Consider the following 20,747-nt stretch of genomic DNA (forward strand, 5'->3'; position numbering starts at 1 on the left):
GCAGAGATCACCTTCCTATCCACAGATACATCAGAAATACATCTACACGTGGAACTCCTAAAAAACACCTACTGAACGCTGGCAGAAGACCTCAGACCTTCCAAAAGGCACAAAACTCCCCACGTACCTGGGTAGGGCAAAAGAAAAAAGAATAAACAGAGACAAAAGAATAGGGACGGGACTTGCACCAGTGGGAGGGAGCTGTGAAGGAGGAAAGGTTTCCACACACTAGAAGCCCCTTCACTGGCGGAGACTGTGGGGGGCGGAGCGGGGGGAGCTTTGGAGCTGCTGAGGAGAGCACAGCCACAGGGGTGCAGTAGGCAAAGCAGAGAGATTTCCGCACAGAGGATCGTTGCCGACCAGCACTCACCAGCCCGACCAGCACTCACCAGCCCGAGAGGCTTGTCAGCTCACCTGGGAGCTGAGGATCTGGCTTCAGTTGGAGCAGAGCGCAGGGAGAGGACTGGCAGCTTGAACACTGCCTGAAGGGGTTAGTGCACCACGGCTAGCCGGGAGGGAGTCCGGGAAAAAGTGTGGACCTGCCGAAGAGGCAAGAGACTTTTTCTTCCCTCTTTGTTTCCTGGTGCGCAAGGAGAGGGGATTAAGAGCGCCGCTTAAAGGAGCTCCACAGACGGGCGCGAGCCGCGGCTAAAAGCGCGGACCACAGAGATGGGCATGAGACGCTAAGGCTGCTGCTGCCGCCACCAAGAAGCCTGTGTGCGAGCACAGGTCACTATTCACACCTCCCCTCCCGGGAGCCTGTGCAGCCCGCCACTGCCAGGTTCCCGGGATCCAGGGACAACTTCCCCAGGAGAACGCACAGCGAGCCTCAGGCTGGTGCAACGTCACGCTGGCTTCTGCCGCCGCCGGCTCGCCCCGCACTCCGTACCCCTCCCTCCCACTGGCCTGAGTGAGCCAGAGCCCCCGAATCAGCGGCTCCTTTAACCCCGTCCTGTGTGAGCGAAGAGCAGTCACCCTCCAGCGACCTACATGCAAAGGCGGGGCCAAATCCAAAGCTGAGCCATTGGGAGCTGTGAGAACAAAGAAGAGAAAGGGAAATCTCTCCCAATAGCCTCAGGAGCAGCAGATTAAAGCTCCACAATCAACTTGATGTACCCTGCATCTGTGCAATACCTGAATAGACAACGAATCATCCCAAATTGAGGAGGTGGACTTTGAGAGCAAGATTTATTATTTTTTCCCCTTTTCCTCTTCTTGTGAGTGTGTATGTGTATGCTTCTGTGTGAGATTTTGTCTGTGTAGCTTTCTTTCACCATTTGTCCTAGGGTTCTATCCGACCAGTTTTTTGTTTGTTTTTCTACTTAAAAATTTTTTTTTAAATATTTTTTTATTTTAATAACTTTATTTTATTTTACCTTACTTTATTTTCTTTTATCCTTCCTTCCTTCCTTCCTCTCTTTCTCTCTTTCTTTCTTTCTACTTTTTCTCCCTTTTATTCTGAGCCATGTGGATGAAAGGCTCTTGGTGCTGAAGCCAGGAGTCAGTGCTGTGCCTCTGAGGTGGGAGAGCCAACTTCAGGACACTGGTCCACAAGGGACCTCCCAGCTCCACATAATATCAAATGGTGAAAATCTCCCAGAGATCTCCATCTCAACACCAGCACCCAGCTTCACTCAATGACCAGCAAGCTACAGTGCTGGACAACCTATGCCAAACAACTAGCAAGACAGGAACACAACCCCACCCATTAGCAGAGAGGCTGCCTAAAATCATAGTAAGTCCACAGACACCCCAAAACACACCACAAAACGTGGACCTGCCCACCAGAAAGACAAGATCCAGCCTCATGCAGCAGAACACAGGCACTAGTCCCCTCCACCAGGAAGCCTACACAACCCACTGAACCAACTTTAGTCACTGGGGACAGACACCAAAAACAACGGGAACTATGAACCTGCAGCCTGCAAAAAGGAGACCCCAAACACAGTAAGATAAGCAAAATGAGAAGACAGAAAAACAAACAGCAGATGAAGGAGCAAGATAAAAACCCACCAGACCTAACAAATGAAGACGAAATAGGCAGTCTACCTGAAAAAGAATTCAGAATAATGATAGTAAAGATGATCCAAAATCTTGGAAATAGAATAGAGAAAATACAAGAAACATTTAACAAGAACCTAGAAGAACTAAAGATGAAACAAGCAACGATGAACAACACAATAAATGAAATTAAAAATACTCTAGAAGGGGGCTTCCCTGGTGGCACAGTGGTTGAGAGTCCACCTGCCGATGCGGGGGACACAGGTTCGTGCCCCGGTCCGGGAAGATCCCACATGCTGCAGAGCGGCTGGGTCCGTGAGCCATGGCTGCTGACCCTGCGCATCCGGAGCCTGTGCTCTGCAACAGGAGAGGCCACAACAGTGAGAGGCCCGCATACCTCAAAAACAAACAAAAAAACAAAAATACTCTAGAAGGGATCAATAGGAGAACAACTGAGGCAGAAGAATGGATAAGTGACCTGGAAGATAAAATAGTGGAAATAACTACTGCAGAGCAGAATAAAGAAAAAAGAATGAAAAGAACTGAGGACAGTCTCCGAGACCTCTGGGACAACATTAAACGCACCAACATTCGAATTATAGGGGTTCCAGAAGAAGAAGAGAAAAACAAAGGGACTGAGAAAATATTTGAAGAGATTATAGTTGAAAACTTCCCTAATATGGGAAAGGAAATAGTTAATCAAGTCCAGGAAGCACAGAGAGTCCCATACAGGATAAATCCAAGGAGAAACATGCCAAGACACATATTAATCAAACTGTCAAAAATTAAATACAAAGAAAACATATTAAAAGCAGCAAGGGAAAAACAACAGGTAACACACAAGGGAAGCCCCATAAGGTTAATGATCTTTCAGCAGAAACTCTGCAAGCCAGAAGGGACTGGCAGGACAAATTTAAAGTGATGAAGGAGAAAAACCTACAACCAAGATTACTGTACCCAGCAAGGATCTCATTCAGATTTGATGGAGAAATTAAAACCTTACAGACAAGCAAAAGCTGAGAGAGTTCACCACCCCCAAACCAACTTTACAACAAATGCTAAAGGATCTTCTCTAGGCAAGAAACAGAAGAGAAGGAAAAGACCTATAATAACAAACCCAAAACAATGAAGAAAATGGGAATAGGAACAATACTTATCAATAATTACCTTAAATGTAAATGGATTAAATGCTCCCACCAAAAGACACAGACTGGCTGAATGGATACAAAAACAAGACCCATATATATGCTGTCTACAAGAGACCCACTTCAGACCTAGGGACACATACAGACTGAAACTGAGGAGATGCAAAAAGATATTCCATGCAAATGGAAACCAAAAGAAAGCTGGAGTAGCAATTCTCATATCAGACAAAGCAGACTTTAAAATAAAGACTATTAGGGCTTCCCTGGTGGCACAGTGGTTAAGAGTCCACCTGCCGATGCAGGGGACACGGGTTCGTGCCCTGGTCTGGGAAGATCCCACATGCCGCGGAGCGGCTGGGCCCGTGAGCCATGGCCGCTGAGCCTGCGCGTCCGGAGCCTGTGCTCTGCAACGGGAGAGGCCACAACAGTGAGAAGCCTGCGTACCGCAAAAAAAAATAAATAAATAAAGACTATTAGAAGAGACAAAGAAGGACACTACATAATGATCAAGGGATTCATCCAAGAAGAAGATATAACAACTGTAACTATTTATGCAGCCAACATAGGAGCACCTCAATACATAAGGCAAATACCAACAGCCAAAAAAGGGGAAATCGACAGTAACACATTCATAGTAGGGGACTTTAACACCCCACTTTCACCAATGGACAGATCATCCAAATGAAAATAAATAAGGAAACACAAGCTTTAAATGATACATTAAACAAGATGGACTTAACTGATATTATAGGACACTCCATCCAAAAACAACAGAATACACATTTTTCTCACGTGTTCATGGAACAGTCTCCAGGATAGACCATATCCTGGGTCACAAATCAAGCCTTGGTAAATTTAAGAAAATTGAAATTGTATCAATTATCTTTTCTGACCACAACGCTATGAGACTAGGTATCAATTACAGGAAATGATCTGTAAAAAATACAAACACATGGAGGCAAAACAATACACTACTTAATAACGAATTGATCACTGAAGAAATCAAAGAGGAAATCAAAAAATACCTAGAAACAAATGACAATGGAGACACGACAACCCAAAACCTATGTGAGGCAGCAAAAGCAGTTCTAAGAGGGAAGTTTATAGCAATACAATCCTACTTTAAGAAACAGGAAACATCTCGAATAAACAACCTAACCTTGCACCTAAAGCAATTAGAGAAAGAAGAAGAAAAAAACCCCAAAGTTAGCAGAAGGAAAGAAATCATAAAGACCAGATCAGAAATAAATTAAAAAGAAATGAAGGAAACGATAGCAAAGATCAATAAAACTAAAAGCTGGTTCTTTGAGAAGATAAACAAAATTGATAAACCATTAGCCAGACTCATCAAGATAAAAAGGGAGAAGACTCAAATCAATAGATTTAGAAATGAAAAAGGAGAAGTAACAACTGACACTGCAGAAATACAAATGATCATGAGAGATTACTACAAGCAACTCTATGCCAGTAAAATGCACAACCTGGAAGAAATGGACAAATTCTTAGAAAAGCACAACCTTCTGAGACTGAACCAGAAAGAAATAGAAAATATAAACAGACCAGTCACAAGCACTGAAATTGAAACCGTGATTAAAAATCTTCCAACAGGGCTTCCCTGGTGGTGCAGTGGCTGCGAGTCTGCCTGCCGATGCAGGGGACACGGGTTCGTGCCCCGGTCCGGGAAGATCCCACATGCCGCAGAGCGGCTAGGCCCGTGAGCCATGGCCACTGAGCCTGTGCGTCCGGAGCCTGTGCTCTGCAACGGGAGAAGCCACAACAGTGAGAGGCCCGCGTACTGAAAAAAAAAAAAAAAAAAAAAAAAATCTTCCAACAAACAAAAGCCCAGGACCAGATGGCTTCACGGGTGAATTCTATCAAACGTTTAGAGGAGAGCTAACACCTATCCTTCTCAAACTCTTCCAAAATATAGCAGAGGGAGGAACACTCCCAAAGTCCTTCTACGAGGCCACCATCACCTTGATACCAAAACCAGGCAAGGATGTCACAAAGAAAGAAAACTACAGACCAATATCACTGATGAACATAGATGCAAAAATCCTCAACAAAATACTAGCAAACAGAATCCAACAGCACATTAAAAGGATCATACACCATGATCAAGTGGGGTTTATTCCAGGAATGCAAGGATTCTTCAATATATGCAAATCTATCAATGTGATAAACCATATTAACAAATTGAAGGAGAAAAACCATATGATCATCTCAACAGATGCAGAGGCCAGAAATGTAAGGCCAGAAACTATCAAACTCTTAGAGGAAAACATAGGCAGAACACTCTATGACATAAATCACAGCAAGATCCTTTCTGACCCACCTCCTAGAGTAATGGAAATAAAAACAAAAATAAACAAATGGGACCTAATGAAACTTCAAAGCTTTTGCACAGCAAAGGAAACCATAAACAAGACCAAAAGACAACCCTCAGAATGGGAGAAAATATTTGCAAATGAAGCAACCGACAAAGGATTAATCTCCAAAATTTACAAGCAGCTCATGCAGCTCAATAACAAGAAAACAAACAACCCAATCCAAAAATGGGCAGAAGACCTAAATAGACATTTCTCCAAAGAAGATATACAGACTGCCAACAAACACATGAAAGAATGCTCAACATCATTAATCATTAGAGAAATGCAAATCAAAACTACAATGAGATATCATCTCACACCAGTCAGAATGGCCATCATCAAAAAATCTAGAAACAATAAATGCTGGAGAGGGTGTGGAGAAAAGGGAACCCTCTTGCACTGCTGGTGGGAATGTGAATTGGTACAGCCACTATGGAGAACAGTATGGAGGTTCCTTAAAAAACTACAAATAGAACTACCATATGACCCAGCAATCCCACTACTGGGCATATACCCTGAGAAAACCATAATTCAAAAAGAGTCATGTACCAAAATGTTCATTGCAGCTCTATTTACAATAGCCAGTAGATGGAAACAACCTAAGTGTCCATCATCAGATGAATGGATAAAGAAGATGTGGCACATATATACAATGGAATATTACTCAGCCATAAAAAGAAACGAAATTAAGCTCTTTGTAATGAGGTGGATGGACCTAGAGTCTGTCATACAGAGTGAAGTAACTCAGAAAGAGAAAGAAAAATACCATATGCTAACACATATATATGCAATTTAAGAAAAAAAATATCAAGAAGAACCTAGGGGTAAGACAGGAATAAAGACACAGACCTACCGGAGAATGGACTTGAGGATATGGGGAGGGGGAAGGGTAAGCTGTGACAAAGTGAGAGAGTGGCATGGACATATATACACTACCAAACGTAAAATAGATAGATAGTGGGAAGCAGCCACATAGCACAGGGAGATCAGCTTGGTGCTCTGTGACCACCTAGAGGGGTGGGATAGGCAGGGTGGGAGGGAGGGAGACGCAAGAGGGAAGCTATATGGGAACATATGTATATGCATAACTGATTCACTTTGTTATAAAGCAGAAACTAACACACCATTGTAAAGCAATTATACTCCAATAAAGATGTAAAAAAAAAAAAAGCTTACAAATGGGAATTCCTCGGCGGTCCAGTGGTTATGACTCTGTGCTTTCACTGCTGAGGACCGCTGCTGGTTCAATCTCTGGTCAGGGAACTAAGATCCCGCAAGCCATGCTGTGCCACCGCCCCACCCACCACCAAAAAGTCTACAAATAACAAATGCTGAAGAGGGTGTGGAGAAAAGGGAACCCTCCTACACTGTTGGTGAGAATGTAAATTGGTGCAGCCACTATGGAAAATAGTATGGAGGTTCTTCAAAAAACTAAAAATAGAGTTGCCATATGATCCAGCAATCCCACTCCTGGGCATATATCCACACAAAACTATAATTCAAAAAGATACATGCACCCCTATGATCACAGCAGCACTATTTACAATAGCCAAGACATAGAAACAATCTAAATGTTCACTGACAGATGAATGGATAAAGATGTGGTACATATATATACAATGGAATACTACTCAGCCATAAAAAAGAATGAAATAATGCCATTTGCTGCAACATGGTTGGACCTAGAGATTATCATACTAAGTGAAGTAAGTCAAACAGCAAAAGACAATACCATATGATATCAGTTTTAAGTGGAATCTAAAATATGACACAAATGAACTTGTGTACGAAACAGAAAGACTCACAGACATAGAGAACAGACTTGTAGTTGCCAACAGGGAGGGGGAGTGGTGGAGGGATGGAGTGGGAGTTTGGGGTTAGCGGATGCAAACTATTATATGTAGAATGGATAACAGCAAGGTCCTACTGTATAGCACAGGGAACTATATTCAATATCCAGTAATAAACCATAATGGAAAGAATTAAGAAAGAATGTATAGGGGCCTTCTCTGGTGGCGCAGTGCTTGAGAGTCCACCTGCCGATGCAGAGGACATGGGTTCGTGCCCCGGTCCGGGAAGATCCCACATGCCGTGGAGCAGCTGGGCCCGTGAGCCATGGCCGTTGAGCCTGAGCGTCTGGAGCCTGTGCTCCGCAGCGGGAGAGGCCACAACAGTGAGAGGCCCGCGTACAAAAAAAAAAAAAAAAAGAAAGAAAGAATGTATATATATATGTATAACTGAATCACTTTGCTGTACAGCAGAAATTAACACAACAGTGTAAACCAACTCTACTTCAATAAAGAAAAATTTGGTTATCAGGCAAAAATATTGGGTTTTTGTTTATCAAGGTACAGTGTACGTACAGTATTACATAATTTTCAGGTATACAACATAGTGTTCCACAATTTTTAAAGGTTATGCTCCATTTATAGTTACTGTAAAATATTGGCTATATTTTCTGTTCTGTATAATATATCCTTGTAGTCAGGTGTTCTTTAAGAGTAGTGTTGAGGGACTTCCCTGGTGGCACAGTGGTTAAGAACCCGCCTGCCAATGCAGGGGACACGGGTTCAAGCCCTGATCCAGGAAGATCCCAAATGCTGTGGAGCAACTAAGCCCGTGTGCCGCAACTACTGAGCCTGTGTTCTAGAGCCCATGTGCCACAACTACTGAGCCCGCATGCCACAGCTACTGAAGACTGTGTGCCTAGAGCCTGTGCTCCACAACAAGAGAAGCCACTGCAATGAGAAGCCCGCGCACCGCAACAAAGAGTAGCCCCTGCTCGCTGCAACTAGAGAAAGCCCACGCGCAGCAACAGACCCAACGCAGCCAAAATAAATAAATAAAATTTTTAAAAAAGTAGTGTTGAGCAGGCACCACTGATTGACTGCTATTGACTAGATTATTTTATAACTCTAAAAATTAATTTACAGAAAAGTAATTGCAAATGCAAATGAAATGTGAAAGATTAAGAAGCTTTTTCTATCAGGGTAGGAAATATAACTCCAAAACTTACAGTTCATTTCTCTATAGAGTATTAACCAATCTGTTAGCAAACTCATTTTGAGCAAATTCATTCCTCTGGTTGAAAGACAATATATACAATTCTTTTCTTCAGAATTCTATTAGAAACAGTTTTAACATCTTACTGGTTTCCTAAATTAATCATATAAAACCTTGTACTATAGTATTTGCATAAAAGTTAGGTTTTTAACATTTAAAAAATTATGCTTTGGCATAGGGCTTAGGAGAGTTTTTCTGTAAAGAGCAAGATAAGCAAATATTTTAGGTTTTGTGGGTCACTAGTTTATGTAGCAACTATTCAATTCTGCCCTTGTAAGCTCAAAAGCAGCCACAGACAATATATAAATACATGGGTGTGGCTGTCTCCCAATAAAACTTTATTTACAAAAGCAGGCAGTGGGCCACCCTACAAGTTATAGTCTGCCAACTTTTTTTTTAAAAAGTCAGTAAACCTCTAGTAAAAAAAATTCAGAAATGAGAGAGAAGGCAGAAGGAATGAAAGAGACAAATCTACAGTCACTGGAGGCATTTAGAAGAGAACATTAAAAAATTTTGTGCTGGAATTCCTTGGCAGTCCAGTGGTTAGGACTCTGCGCTTTCACTGCCGAGGGTCCAGGTTCAGTCTGTGGTCGGGAACTAAGATCCCACAGGCCGCGTGGCACCACCACCAACAACAACAAAAATTGTGCCAAGAAACTTGAAAATTTAGATGAAATGGACATATTATGGCAAAACTTTCTATAAATTACTCAAGATGAAATAGAAAACCTAAAGAATTCCCTAACCATTAAACTTGTCGAATTAGTACCTAAAAATCTTCCCCCAAAAGTCCAGTCAATTTTAGCCACCATTCTACCAAAAATTCAAGAAACAAATAATTCTAATCTCATAGTAACTACTTCAGTGAATGTAAAAAATTGGAGGGAATACACAATCTATAAGACTAAACCAACTCTGATATCAAAACATGACAGAAACAGTGTGAAAAAGGAAAATTACTCATGAATACACTTGGAAACAGTCTAACAATATTAGCATTCTAAACCAAACACAGCAGTTTGTACAAAAGATGATATATTATGACTAAACTGGATTTATCTCAGGAATGAAAAATTGAGTTAACATTAGTAAACCAATGTAATTTCCCACGTTAATGAAAAAAAGATGGTCTCAACGGATACAGAAAAAGTATGTGGTAAGTCCACACCTATTTCAGAGGGAATTTCCTTAATGTTAAAGGGGGTAAAGGGTTATCTATTTAAAACATTCACCAAATAATATACTTCATGGTTAAAAAAGAAAAAAAAGCATTCCCATGTCTTTCTTTACCATGGGAATAAATGAACCCTCTATCACTACCTCTATTTAACTGCTGGGGTTCTTTTGAAGTCCTAAACAGCACTGTAAAGTGAGAAAAAAAAAAGTTCAAAATATAAGGACTGGAAAGGTAGGGAAAAAAAAATTACTATTAGCAGATAATATATTAATATATTCAGTATTTGTTTTATATGGAAAATCTCAAAGAGTATAGATAAATGTCTGAATGACTAGTAGTCATTCAGACATTTATCTATAGATTCTTTGTTGATTCTATATACAGTACTACTATATACAGTACTCTATATACAGTACTACTTTGTTGATTCTATATTCAGTACTACTGTATATAGAATCAACAGTTACCAAAAATAAATCAGAAATAATATAATTTTAAGAAAACAAATTATAGTAGTATCAAAAAGTATAAACTACCTTAGAATAATCTAACAAAAGATGTGTGAGACTTTTATGGAAAAACCTCTAAAACTTTATTAATTCGATGTAATCCCTAACAAAATACATTTTTCTTCTTTTTATGGAAGCAGACAAGCTGCTTTAATAGTTTATATGGAACAGCAAAGAGTTATGGATAACTAAGACCCACCTGAATAATTAAGGTGGGAGACTTTCATTATTATAAAGCTAAGGTCATTAAGACCAAGCAATAATAGTGTGAGAAGAGACAACCAATAGACTGGAAAAAAGCTTATAATCAGTACCAAACATGTGAAAATGTGTTTTTTAAGAGAATTTGCATGGCTGATGGGTAGGAAGAGAAGGGAGTTTTCACTAAATGGTTCTGAAACAAAATGGGAAAAAATGAAATCAAACACCTATCTCACACCATCAAAAAAAAAAATTCCAAATAGATTAAAAGTTAAATATGAAAGGAAAACTATAAGGCAGTATATGAAAATATCTTTACGACTGAGTAGGGAAGAATTTTTTTTTAAAGCATAAACAACATAAAGGAAAATACTGATGAATTCAACAACCATTAAACTAGGTAATTAGAAAACAGATGTCATTTATCATTGCTTTTTTATACATTACACATATTTTATAATTAGTCTACTAAATATTTAAAAATCAAACAAAATTTTTAACAATGTCTACTTCACCTGCTATTGGTTTACACCATATTTGCTGAACAATATATAAAAATAAGCATATAGAATGAAGAATAAATGAGATATTTTGTTGGAATAATAGAATGCTGTGCTGCAGTTATTTGGGGGCAGACATTTCATTTGCTATTATAAGCTGCTGAGAAACTGGAAAAGAGCAACACACTCTTCTTTCTGCTTCAGATGCATAAAAGATGCATGAAGGGGCTTCCCTGGTGGCGCAGTGGTTGAGAGTCCGCCTGCCGATGCAGGGGACATGGGTTCGTGCCCCAGTCCGGGAAGATCCCACATGCCGCGGAGCGGCTGGGCCCATGAGCCATGGCCGCTGAGCCTGCACGTCCGGAGCCTGTGCTCCGCAGTGGGAGAGGCCCGCATACAGCAAAAAAAAAAGATACATGAGGGCTTCCCTGGTGGCGCAGTGGTTGAAAGTCCGCCTGCCGATGCAGGGGACGCGGGTTTGTGCCCGGTCTGGGAAGATCCCACATGCCGCGGAGTGGCTGGGCCCAAGGCCACAACACTGAGAGGCCCACATACCGCCAAAAAAAAAAAAAAAAAAAAAAAGATGCATGAAAGATAAGGAAAAAATTCCAAAGCTAACACATCAAGACTACACTTGTGATAGGTTTTATTATTCAGATGGCCCAGAATAAGATGTATTTTCTCCTCTGAGTCACCAAAGTAAATATCACGAATCTAGGATGTAATGCAACTCTATGCTCTGTAAAAGTTTTTGTTCACCACTGTATCCCCATAGCCCAGGCCAGTTCCTTGCAAACAATGGATGCTTCAGAAATATTTTTTAGTAATTAAACATATAGCTACTGTTAAGGAAAAATATATGAATTTGTCTTTCCAGAGAAGGTGAGTTTTAACAAGTATAAGGTAGAAAAGGATCAGTGGTTAACTAGGTAAGTATTTATATATCTGGATAAAGTCATTTTTTTGTTTAAGAAAGGGGAAATGACATTTCACACAGTGGTGTCAGTAATTCAAGAATTACAGCAAATTAATATTATGAGGAAATGTACAAATAAGGTTACCTATTTTAATGCTTCCTAAATTTTCATTTGTTGACTCCTAAGCCAATACATAAATTCTAGTGAGGCCAAAAGAAAGTCAAATTATTCATTTAATAATAATAACAACAACAGCAGCAGCCCCAAAGAAACGAAAAAACCACATCTGGAATTCTGATTATTCTATATTGACAATTTGATTATCGAATCTAATGAATGACGATTATTAATCTTAAAAAATGAAAAACAACAGACCTACATAAGTGCTCTACAATTTCATGTTGCACAACATAAGATTCAGGCAGTCAATTTTAAAGTAATATATTTACTTAGTGTAATAACACTGGTGCAATTATGGATTTCTCTCAAACTGTTTTTAACAGTGTAAATCCCAGAAATTCTACTACTGCTACAATCATCTCCGCTAACGGATAGTGATAGGAAATGACAGCCTTTTCATAACTCTGTCTTGGAAACCCTACTAAAAGGAAGGACCTTACAGTTCAGCTTAGTCTGTTTCTGTAAGTGGGCTTCTCTCACTTGAGCATAAAACCTGAGTTTGTAAGATATACACACCCCTCTTCCAGTATATACTTATTAACAAAAAACAAGAATATCAGAAAATTCTTACCAGAAAGATCCACCACTGCCTCATGACTGGAAACAGCTCCTTTTTCAATAAAAAGATCTCGAAAATATTCGCTATTAGCTGACAGAACAGATTTATGAGCTTTGTACTCTTCTCCTTCAATTAACAAAGTAACATCACAGAACTGGTTAGAGAGTCTCTGTTCATTCAGCTGTTTTAAGACAGCCTGACAATGTTTTGGAGAAGAACGTTTCACCACTCCTTTGGTGTCAACCTATCAAAATAAGTTTGAGACCAAGAGTTGCATTACATATCATCTGTATTTTTACCCTTAACAGAATTTAAAACAAGACATATTATTCCCTTGTAAAAGATTCCACTAATATGAAGAAATAACCTGATATTCTTTATTACCTATGTATTTCAATAAAAAGATACGTTGTTCTCACTATCTTCTGCTATGTTCATTCTACTTGATCCAATGAAAATCTGCATCTCACTTCTTGCTGCCTCCTCTTATTAGTCAGAAATTTATTTGATGATATAAGAAACTAATGCAGGCAAAAAACAAAGACCTAGTCAGCTTAATTTTACCTTGCTGCATGACCCAGAGACTACTTCCAGAAATGTATTCTGTCTACCTGTACCAATATACTATTAAAAAGAAGAGAGGAGGAGTAATTAACAACAAACCAACAAGTTACATTCTGATGAGAAGAAACAACAGGAATACTTATGATTAAGGAAGAGGCAGTATTAGCAAACTTTTAGGGCATATAACAACATGACAATGACAGTGCCAAAAGGGAAGCAGTTTTAGTGGTTTAAGAAAAAATTCAGTTAAGACTATAAATACTAACACACTAGTTACCAATGTTAAGCTGAATGGAAAGTTCCACTTACAAATACAAGTTCATGTTTGGATACTGGCTTCTTTTTTGCAGGCTTGGAAGCTGTAGTTGGAGGCGAAGTAAAGTTGCTCAGGTCATCCTCTGATTCATTACTTTCTTCTCCAGATTCAAGGTCTAGTCCCAATTCTTCCAACATTTCTGAAGTATCTGATATAGGACGGGATCGATCTAGTTTCTCCTGGCATTTGCTACACTGTTTAATGTAATCTTTGACTTGCTTTAATATACCTACAATGAAACAAAAATTAACTAGTTAAATTTAATACTGCTCTCATGTGAAAACTGAAGATTATACTGTTCATTATTTAATCTGTGTATACTAATGTATATTCAAGTGCATGTATACAGACACACACATGCCCATAAAGTATGTAGAGTGAATTATTTAGAATTTAAGATACATTTTTTTCAAAGATATGTTATAATGACAATTTGTCTCCATGCCGAAGTAGACTGTTTTGTTGTTCACTCTTAGTTATTCATTTACTCGCTGTATGATTATGTAGCACCATCCACCTCCATGTGAGTTTCAACTCACTCATGCAATAGGAACTATATGAAATTGCCAATATTCAACTGTTTTTGACCTTCATAAACAGTAATATAATAATGTGGTTCACGCTAATAACTCTCCACCCTACTACCATCAGGCTTCACCATGCAATTAGCTTTGGCCAATGGAATATGAATGAATATGATGGATACCATGTGTCACCAGAAGCTTTAAGAAGCAATGTTTCCCATCGGTTCCCTGACTTATGTCCCCTCTGTCAAAGAGCAGCATGTTCCAGATGGATACTGCCCTTTAGCCTGAAATGTAGATAAAAAAAACAGGTGGAGCCAATCTGCAACCTGAAAAGGACCACAACCAAAACTTGTAATGAGTGTAAAATATATCTCTTGTCTTTGAAAGCTATGAGCTTTTAGAGTTTTATTAAATAACAGTATACACAATCTATCAAAAGTTGATTATACACGAGCCACTCATAAAACCCTACTTTGAATTTCAACTTTCTTTTTTTTTTTTTTGCGGTACGCGGGCCTCTCACTGTTGCGGCCTCTCCCGTCGCGGAGCACAGGCTCCGGACGCGCAGGCTCAGCGGCCATGGTTCACGGGCCCAGCCGCTCCGCAGCACGTGGGATCTTCCCGGACCGGGGCACAAACCTGTGTCCTCTGCATCGTCAGGCGGACTCTCAACCACTGCACCACCAGGGAAGCTCCTTGAATTTCAACTTTCAACTCAATATGTTGGGATGGGGTAGGAAGCAGGGAGGAACACTTAACACACACTCCCCCCTCTCCATCATACTTGTAAGGGAGGACCAATTAATTCCCATTCTACAGACAAGGAGAATGAAGCCCTAAGAGGTAACCTGTCCAAAGTCACACCTAGTAAACTGCATAAGTGGGCCTCCAGAAGTCATGTGACTTTCAGGATACTATGCTACTTACCCAGGAACACATTTATCAATCCCTGTGACAGAAACTTCTTCCCCCACAATCCCCAAGTAAAATGCCAATGAAAAGGCTGTTAATTAGCTAAAATGATACAGAGGTATATAGAAAATTCCTGAAAAGAGTTTCAAGATGATAAATTATACCAAATTACTTGCACATCAACCTTCAGATAGTATTTAAGCAATATTCCTCAAATTGTATGATATCCCATACTTACTAAAAGAAGTACACACTGGACTAATGAATTCGGAAAATTATATTCTCGGGACTTCCCTGGCGGTGCAGTGGTTAGGAATCCGCCTGCCAATGCAGGGGACACAGGTTCAAGCCCTGGTCCGGGAAGATCCCACATGCCGCGGAGCAACTAAGCCCAAGCGCCACAACTACTGAGCCCGCGTGCCGCAACTACTGAAGTCCGTGTGCCTACAGCCCTTGCTCCTCAACAAGAGAAGCCACTGCAATGAGAAGCCCACTCACCACAACAAAGAGTAACCCCCGCTCGCTGCACAGCAACGAAGACCCAACGCAGCCAAAAATGAAAAAATAAATAAATTTATAGAAAAAAAGATATTAACGTATGACAGTCGATCAACTGTCTGAAAAAAATCATCCTATCATATTTTAGGAGTTCTTTAACTCTAGTGTTAGTGTTTTGATGGGATGCATCTTAAATCTAGCTTTACAGATTCATGAACCTGACCTCTTTAGCTTGCCCAGAGCTGATTAAGCTGAAAGAATCTGACTCAAATTAATCACTGAAAAGACATAAATGTGTAAAGGTAGTTAACTTACTATTTTAAGAGTGGGTAATTACCACAAGGGGTAGAAATTACTTTATGCAGGAAAATTTGAATCCACTGACTAGCTTTGTGACCATGTCCAAGTCACCTAACCTCTCTGTGCCAAAATGGGGATAAGAGCACTTACCTTCACAGCATGTTATAATGATAAAATATTAATATTTATAAATCACTTTGAACAGTGTCTGAGACAAGGTAACTACTACGTAAGCATTAAATGATGCTCAATGGTCAACCTCCATAAAAACGTCCACATAGGGGACTTCTCTGGTGGCACAGTGGTTAAGAACCCACCTGCCAATGCAGGGGACACAGGTTCAAGCCCTGGTCCAGGAAGATCCCACATGCTGCGGAGCAACTAAACCCATGTGCTACAACTACTGAGCCCACATGCCACAACTACTGAAGCCTGCACGCCTAGAGCCTGTGCTCCGCAACAAGAGAAGCTACCACAATGAGAAGCCTGTGCACTGAAACCAAAAGAAGTCCCCACTCGCCGCAACTAGAGAAAGCGCACGCAGCAACGAAGACCCAATGCAGCCCCTCCCCCCAAAAAGAAAGTCCACATAAAATACCAAATTAGCATTAAAAGGTTCTTTACTGAGCATAGACTTAGTGGGTAAACAACCTCTGATAAAACAACTCGAGGAACAGATTCTCACTCTAGAGCAGCGTTTTCCAACCTCAGCAGTGTTGACATTTTGGGCCAGATGATTCTTTTTGTGGGGCAGGGAGAGGTGGGTAGACTGTCCTGTCCTGTGCACTGTGGAATGTTTAGGAGCATTCCTGACCTCCACCTAACCAGACGTCAAGAGCAGCCCCTCAAACACCACCACCAGTTATGACAACCAGTATTGTCTCCAGACATAGTCAGATGTTCCCTGGGAGGCAAAACTGTCCAGGGTTGAGAACCCTTACTCCGGAGATCTGCCAAATTGAACAATTTGCTCCTGTTAGCTGTTCAAGAACCTCCCTCCCTCCCTATCAGTGATGAGGCCCAGAGAATAGTGGCTCCTATTTCTATTTCTCCACACATATTAGTCATTCAGATTTTTTTTTTCAAAGAGGTTACAAAGTGATCAGTTATAGCTGTATTAACATAGACCCAGTTCTTGCTGGGTTTTCAGAAATTACACCCTCCTCTTCTAGATTAGATAATGTCAGCATCAATTTATCCCCATAAAACAAATCAGTTCTTAGGGTAGGAACCTCTGCAGGTGGCTAATTTAACCTATTACATAATTTTCGTAGTTTAATCTTTTTTCCTACTAATTTAATTTTCTCTTCACATTTTGCATTAATTGTAGATCCCCGTAAGTCAGCATTTGACTGAGGCAGGGGAGAGAGTCATTTATTTTGAAACTCCAGCATACAACTATAATACAGGATAAAATAAGGGGTTGAGAGAGTGAGACTATCTACTAACATTTTACGTTCTGAAATAAATTTGCTATATGTCAACTTTAGGCACTGAGCCAGTTTTTCACTGTGCTCAAACAAGTGAAGTTGCTACAAACTTGCTTGATTACCAGGATATAATGGCATTGCTTATGATGGCAACATTCTAGAAAAAGCAGCATAAATAATAAATCCCAGTAAACTACCCCTGACTTTGGAATCGTTTTTTTCTTGGCATCTACACTGATTAGATCTTATTAATTCCCAGATAAACATCTACAGGGCTTTGGAGTATGTTTGTTATAAAAAGGGTCCATTTGTAGTGTATGACACATTAAAAACTGACAGTTAAGAATGTTTTATCAGCTATCAGTTCCAGGTCCAAGAATGTTTATTTTTCTGTCTATGCAGCGTTGTTAATTTTTTTTTTCTCTTCCTTTTGGCAGTCCCAAGCAGCATGCGGGATCTTGGTTCCCCAACCAGGGATCGAACCCACGCCCCTTGCTGTGGAAGCGTGGAGTCCTAACCACTGAACCACCAGGGAAGTCCCCAGTGTTGATAATTTTAATAGGCCTATAACAAACAAGTAAAATGAGCAAAGTGTTAATGTAATAAACATCAAAATGAATAGCTAATAATCGAGGGCAAACTTCTCTGATGCTATGAATTCTCATTTTAAATGAAAAAATATTAAAATAATAAAAATAATGATATAAAATAGTATCATAAATCCATTACATATTAACAAAAATAGCATTTATACGAAAAATACTATTTACCAAAACATAAAAAAATTAGTGAGAAAAGTGTGCTACTTTACATTTTTGCAAGTCTTTTTTTTATTTTTTTTAAATTTTTTAAATTTTTTATTTTTTTGCGGTATGCGGGCCTCTCACTGTTGTGGCCTCTCCCGTTGCGGAGCACAGGCTCTGGACACGCAGGCTCAGCGGCCATGGCTCACGGGCCCAGCCGCTCCGCAGCATGTGGGATCTTCCCGGACCGGGGCACGAACCCGTGACCCCTGCATCGGCAGGCGGACTCTCAACCACTGCGCCACCAGGGAAGCCCCTTTTGCAAGTCTTTTTAATGCGTGGTTTAACAGAAGACAGATTATCATATATGCATTCAATCTATTGCCATATTATCACATGTCATGTAGCCTCTGGAAAACGCCACTGTATACTTGTCATACAATAAGTAAAAAGGCAAATAATGCCTTAGTATTATTATGAATATAATTTTGACTTTGGGGATTCTCTGAAAGGATCTCAGGGCCTCCCTGTTCAGGGGTTTAGTACCAAATTTAGAGAACAGCTGTTCTGGACATTTAAGGACTTCAAAAGTCTACTTATCCACAAATGTATCTCTCATTAAAAAAAATAAACATCAACACAGTCTCAGGTTTTTTTTTTTTTTTGTCTTTTAAGACACTGCACACTAAAACAAAAATCAAACAAACAAAATACTGGATTAGATTATCACTCACAGATAATCAATTTAGGGAAGGAAAATTCTGAACACTAAGCCCATTTAGCACCATATAATAGTGATTAAGAAAAGTTTGAAATCCCAAAGGTCAGCTCCTGGTGCTTTTAGTTTTCCCATCTGTAAAACAGAGACAAATGTTTCCATCTTACAAGGTTTGATGAGGATTAAATACTATGTAAAAATAAATTAAGTGCTCAGCACTATGCCTGCATGTAAAAGCTTGATCCGTGTTATCTTTAGCTATAATTATCGTTTTAACATGTCATAAAATATTAAACCTGAGACATTTGTTCAACAAAACTATGTCTGACCAAATCAATCCTAACAAAATGCAGCAATTACTCCATATTTACCCTTCAGTCATGTCGCTATAGGAATTTAAGTCAGATATTGGTTTAAAATATAAAATAAGGAAAAGCTTTTAAGAAGAATATAGAGAGCTGGACTGTTTTTGAAAACACGAAGAAATTATTTAAGATGCAAAAAGACCTGTCCAGAAAAGTTCATATTCAGTAGTCTAACTTCCTTACTCACAGATTAAGTTCCATAAGTTAATTTCTGCAGAACCATACGGAATCGTTCCTGACGAAACCTATTCTATAGGCCTGCAAACTTTTACAAATTATAAACGATTTGAATATTCATCAACTTTTTGGAGAGTGAGGACGGTAAAAAACAAAAACAAAAACCCGAAGGACCCTTTCTCTCCTTCCCTAACCTGGTTCCCAAGGAGTCAAACTTTAAAGCCACACTCCCGAACCATAACAGTCCCAGAAACCTCATCTTTTCTGGGGTATACACAGTGCCTCACAGTGTCCAAATCGCTCTTCACTACGGCAAACGGAAGAATATTAAAATACCCAGAATTGAGAGTACCTGCTTTTAAAATTCTTGTCCTAAAAACTAGGCTCAAATGACTGTTTCCACACAGTCACTCGAAATCACTTCTGCACACCACTGTATGATTCCTTATTCACGCCGCAGTAGCACAAAGAGGAACCCCGGCAAGCGGATCAGCAGAAGCTCAAACCCGCTGGCCAACACCCTAGCGGAACGCACTGCAGAAAGCGGCCGGGCTCTGGGCGGACCGCGCCGCTCCCAAACCATCCGCACAAACAGAATTTTTAAACGCACACACACTGCACCTGCAACGGCCGCCCAAAAGCGTCCGCAAAGGGAAGAAGCCACCGCCTCCCGCGCCGCCGAAGGAGGCGGGCCCAGCGCACCCCGCGCGTCCCGGCCCCTCCCCGCGGCTGGGCCGGCCCCCGGCGAAGCCCCCTTCGCCCCACCCCGGGCCAGGGCCCGCCCCCAGCTTCCCCGGCCTCCTTCCTGTGGGAAGTGCGGCTCCTTTCGCGTCCCCCACCCTCTCGGCTCCGCCTGGCAGCTGCTCCGCCGCCGGGCACGGGCTAGGCTGGGCCCGCGAGCGGCGTCCGGGAGGAGGGTGCCGGACCCTCACACTCGCGGGTGCCCAGACAGGCCCGCCTCTGGCTGCGGGCCTTTTCTGGGAGCAAGCCGCCCGCCCTCCCCCCTTACCGCGGGCGAGGTCTTACCTCGCCACCAGTACGTCTTGGACAAGTCGTGCCAGGTCTGATGCTGGGTGTGGTGAGTGCCGCCCGGGCCCAGGTGCGCAGCCTCGATAAGCCCCCGGCGCCGGTCGGGCTGCAGCACCACCTCCAGCTCGGCGAAGGTCTTGCGGTGCCGCTGCCTCCGCTGGTAATACAGCGTTCCGTCGCGCACCACGTAGCAGGCGGCCGCCTTGCGGATTTTACGCTTGACATTACCCTCGGTGCCCGGCGCGTACGGCTCGCACTCGTTCGTCAGGTAGCGCAGGATGGCCTGGTAGCTTTCCTCGCTTGACATCGCTGACGGCGGCTCCCCGAGGGCGCCTGTCAGTGGCAAGGGAGGAAGACAGCGCACTAGTTCCGGGCGGATGCAACAGCAGTGGCGGCACTGTAGGGAGGACTGGCTGTGTCTGTGGTGAGTGCTCTTCGAGGGCGCCCGCACCGTGGAGGGAGAACTGACGAGTTGGTAACCAAGAGGAACTGCACTTCTCCAGCGCGCGGGATCCGCTGGCGACTGACAAAATGGCTGCTGCACCAC

At 41.4% G+C, this 20,747-nt stretch overlaps 1 protein-coding gene across 2 annotated transcripts in view; it reads right to left on the reverse strand.

The window, feature by feature from the left end:
• The window catches only part of ZBTB11 (zinc finger and BTB domain containing 11), a 37,455-nt gene extending 16,708 nt beyond the window's left edge, over positions 1-20,747 (reverse strand). The window contains exons 1-3 of one of the 2 annotated variants that reach the window (XM_030861067.2): positions 20,198-20,747; positions 13,495-13,730; positions 12,634-12,865 (exon numbers count right to left, since the gene is read on the reverse strand). In XM_030861067.2, the coding sequence (XP_030716927.1) occupies positions 12,634-12,865; positions 13,495-13,730; positions 20,198-20,507 (778 nt within the window). In that variant the 5' untranslated portion in view covers positions 20,508-20,747. Of the gene's footprint in view, positions 1-12,633; positions 12,866-13,494; positions 13,731-19,792; positions 19,827-20,197 lie in introns of those variants that run through there. The other variant, XM_030861069.2, reaches the window with a different exon arrangement.

The sequence above is a fragment of the Globicephala melas genome, chromosome 4 (assembly GCF_963455315.2).
Source record: "Globicephala melas chromosome 4, mGloMel1.2, whole genome shotgun sequence".
Lineage (NCBI taxonomy): Eukaryota > Metazoa > Chordata > Mammalia > Artiodactyla > Delphinidae > Globicephala > Globicephala melas.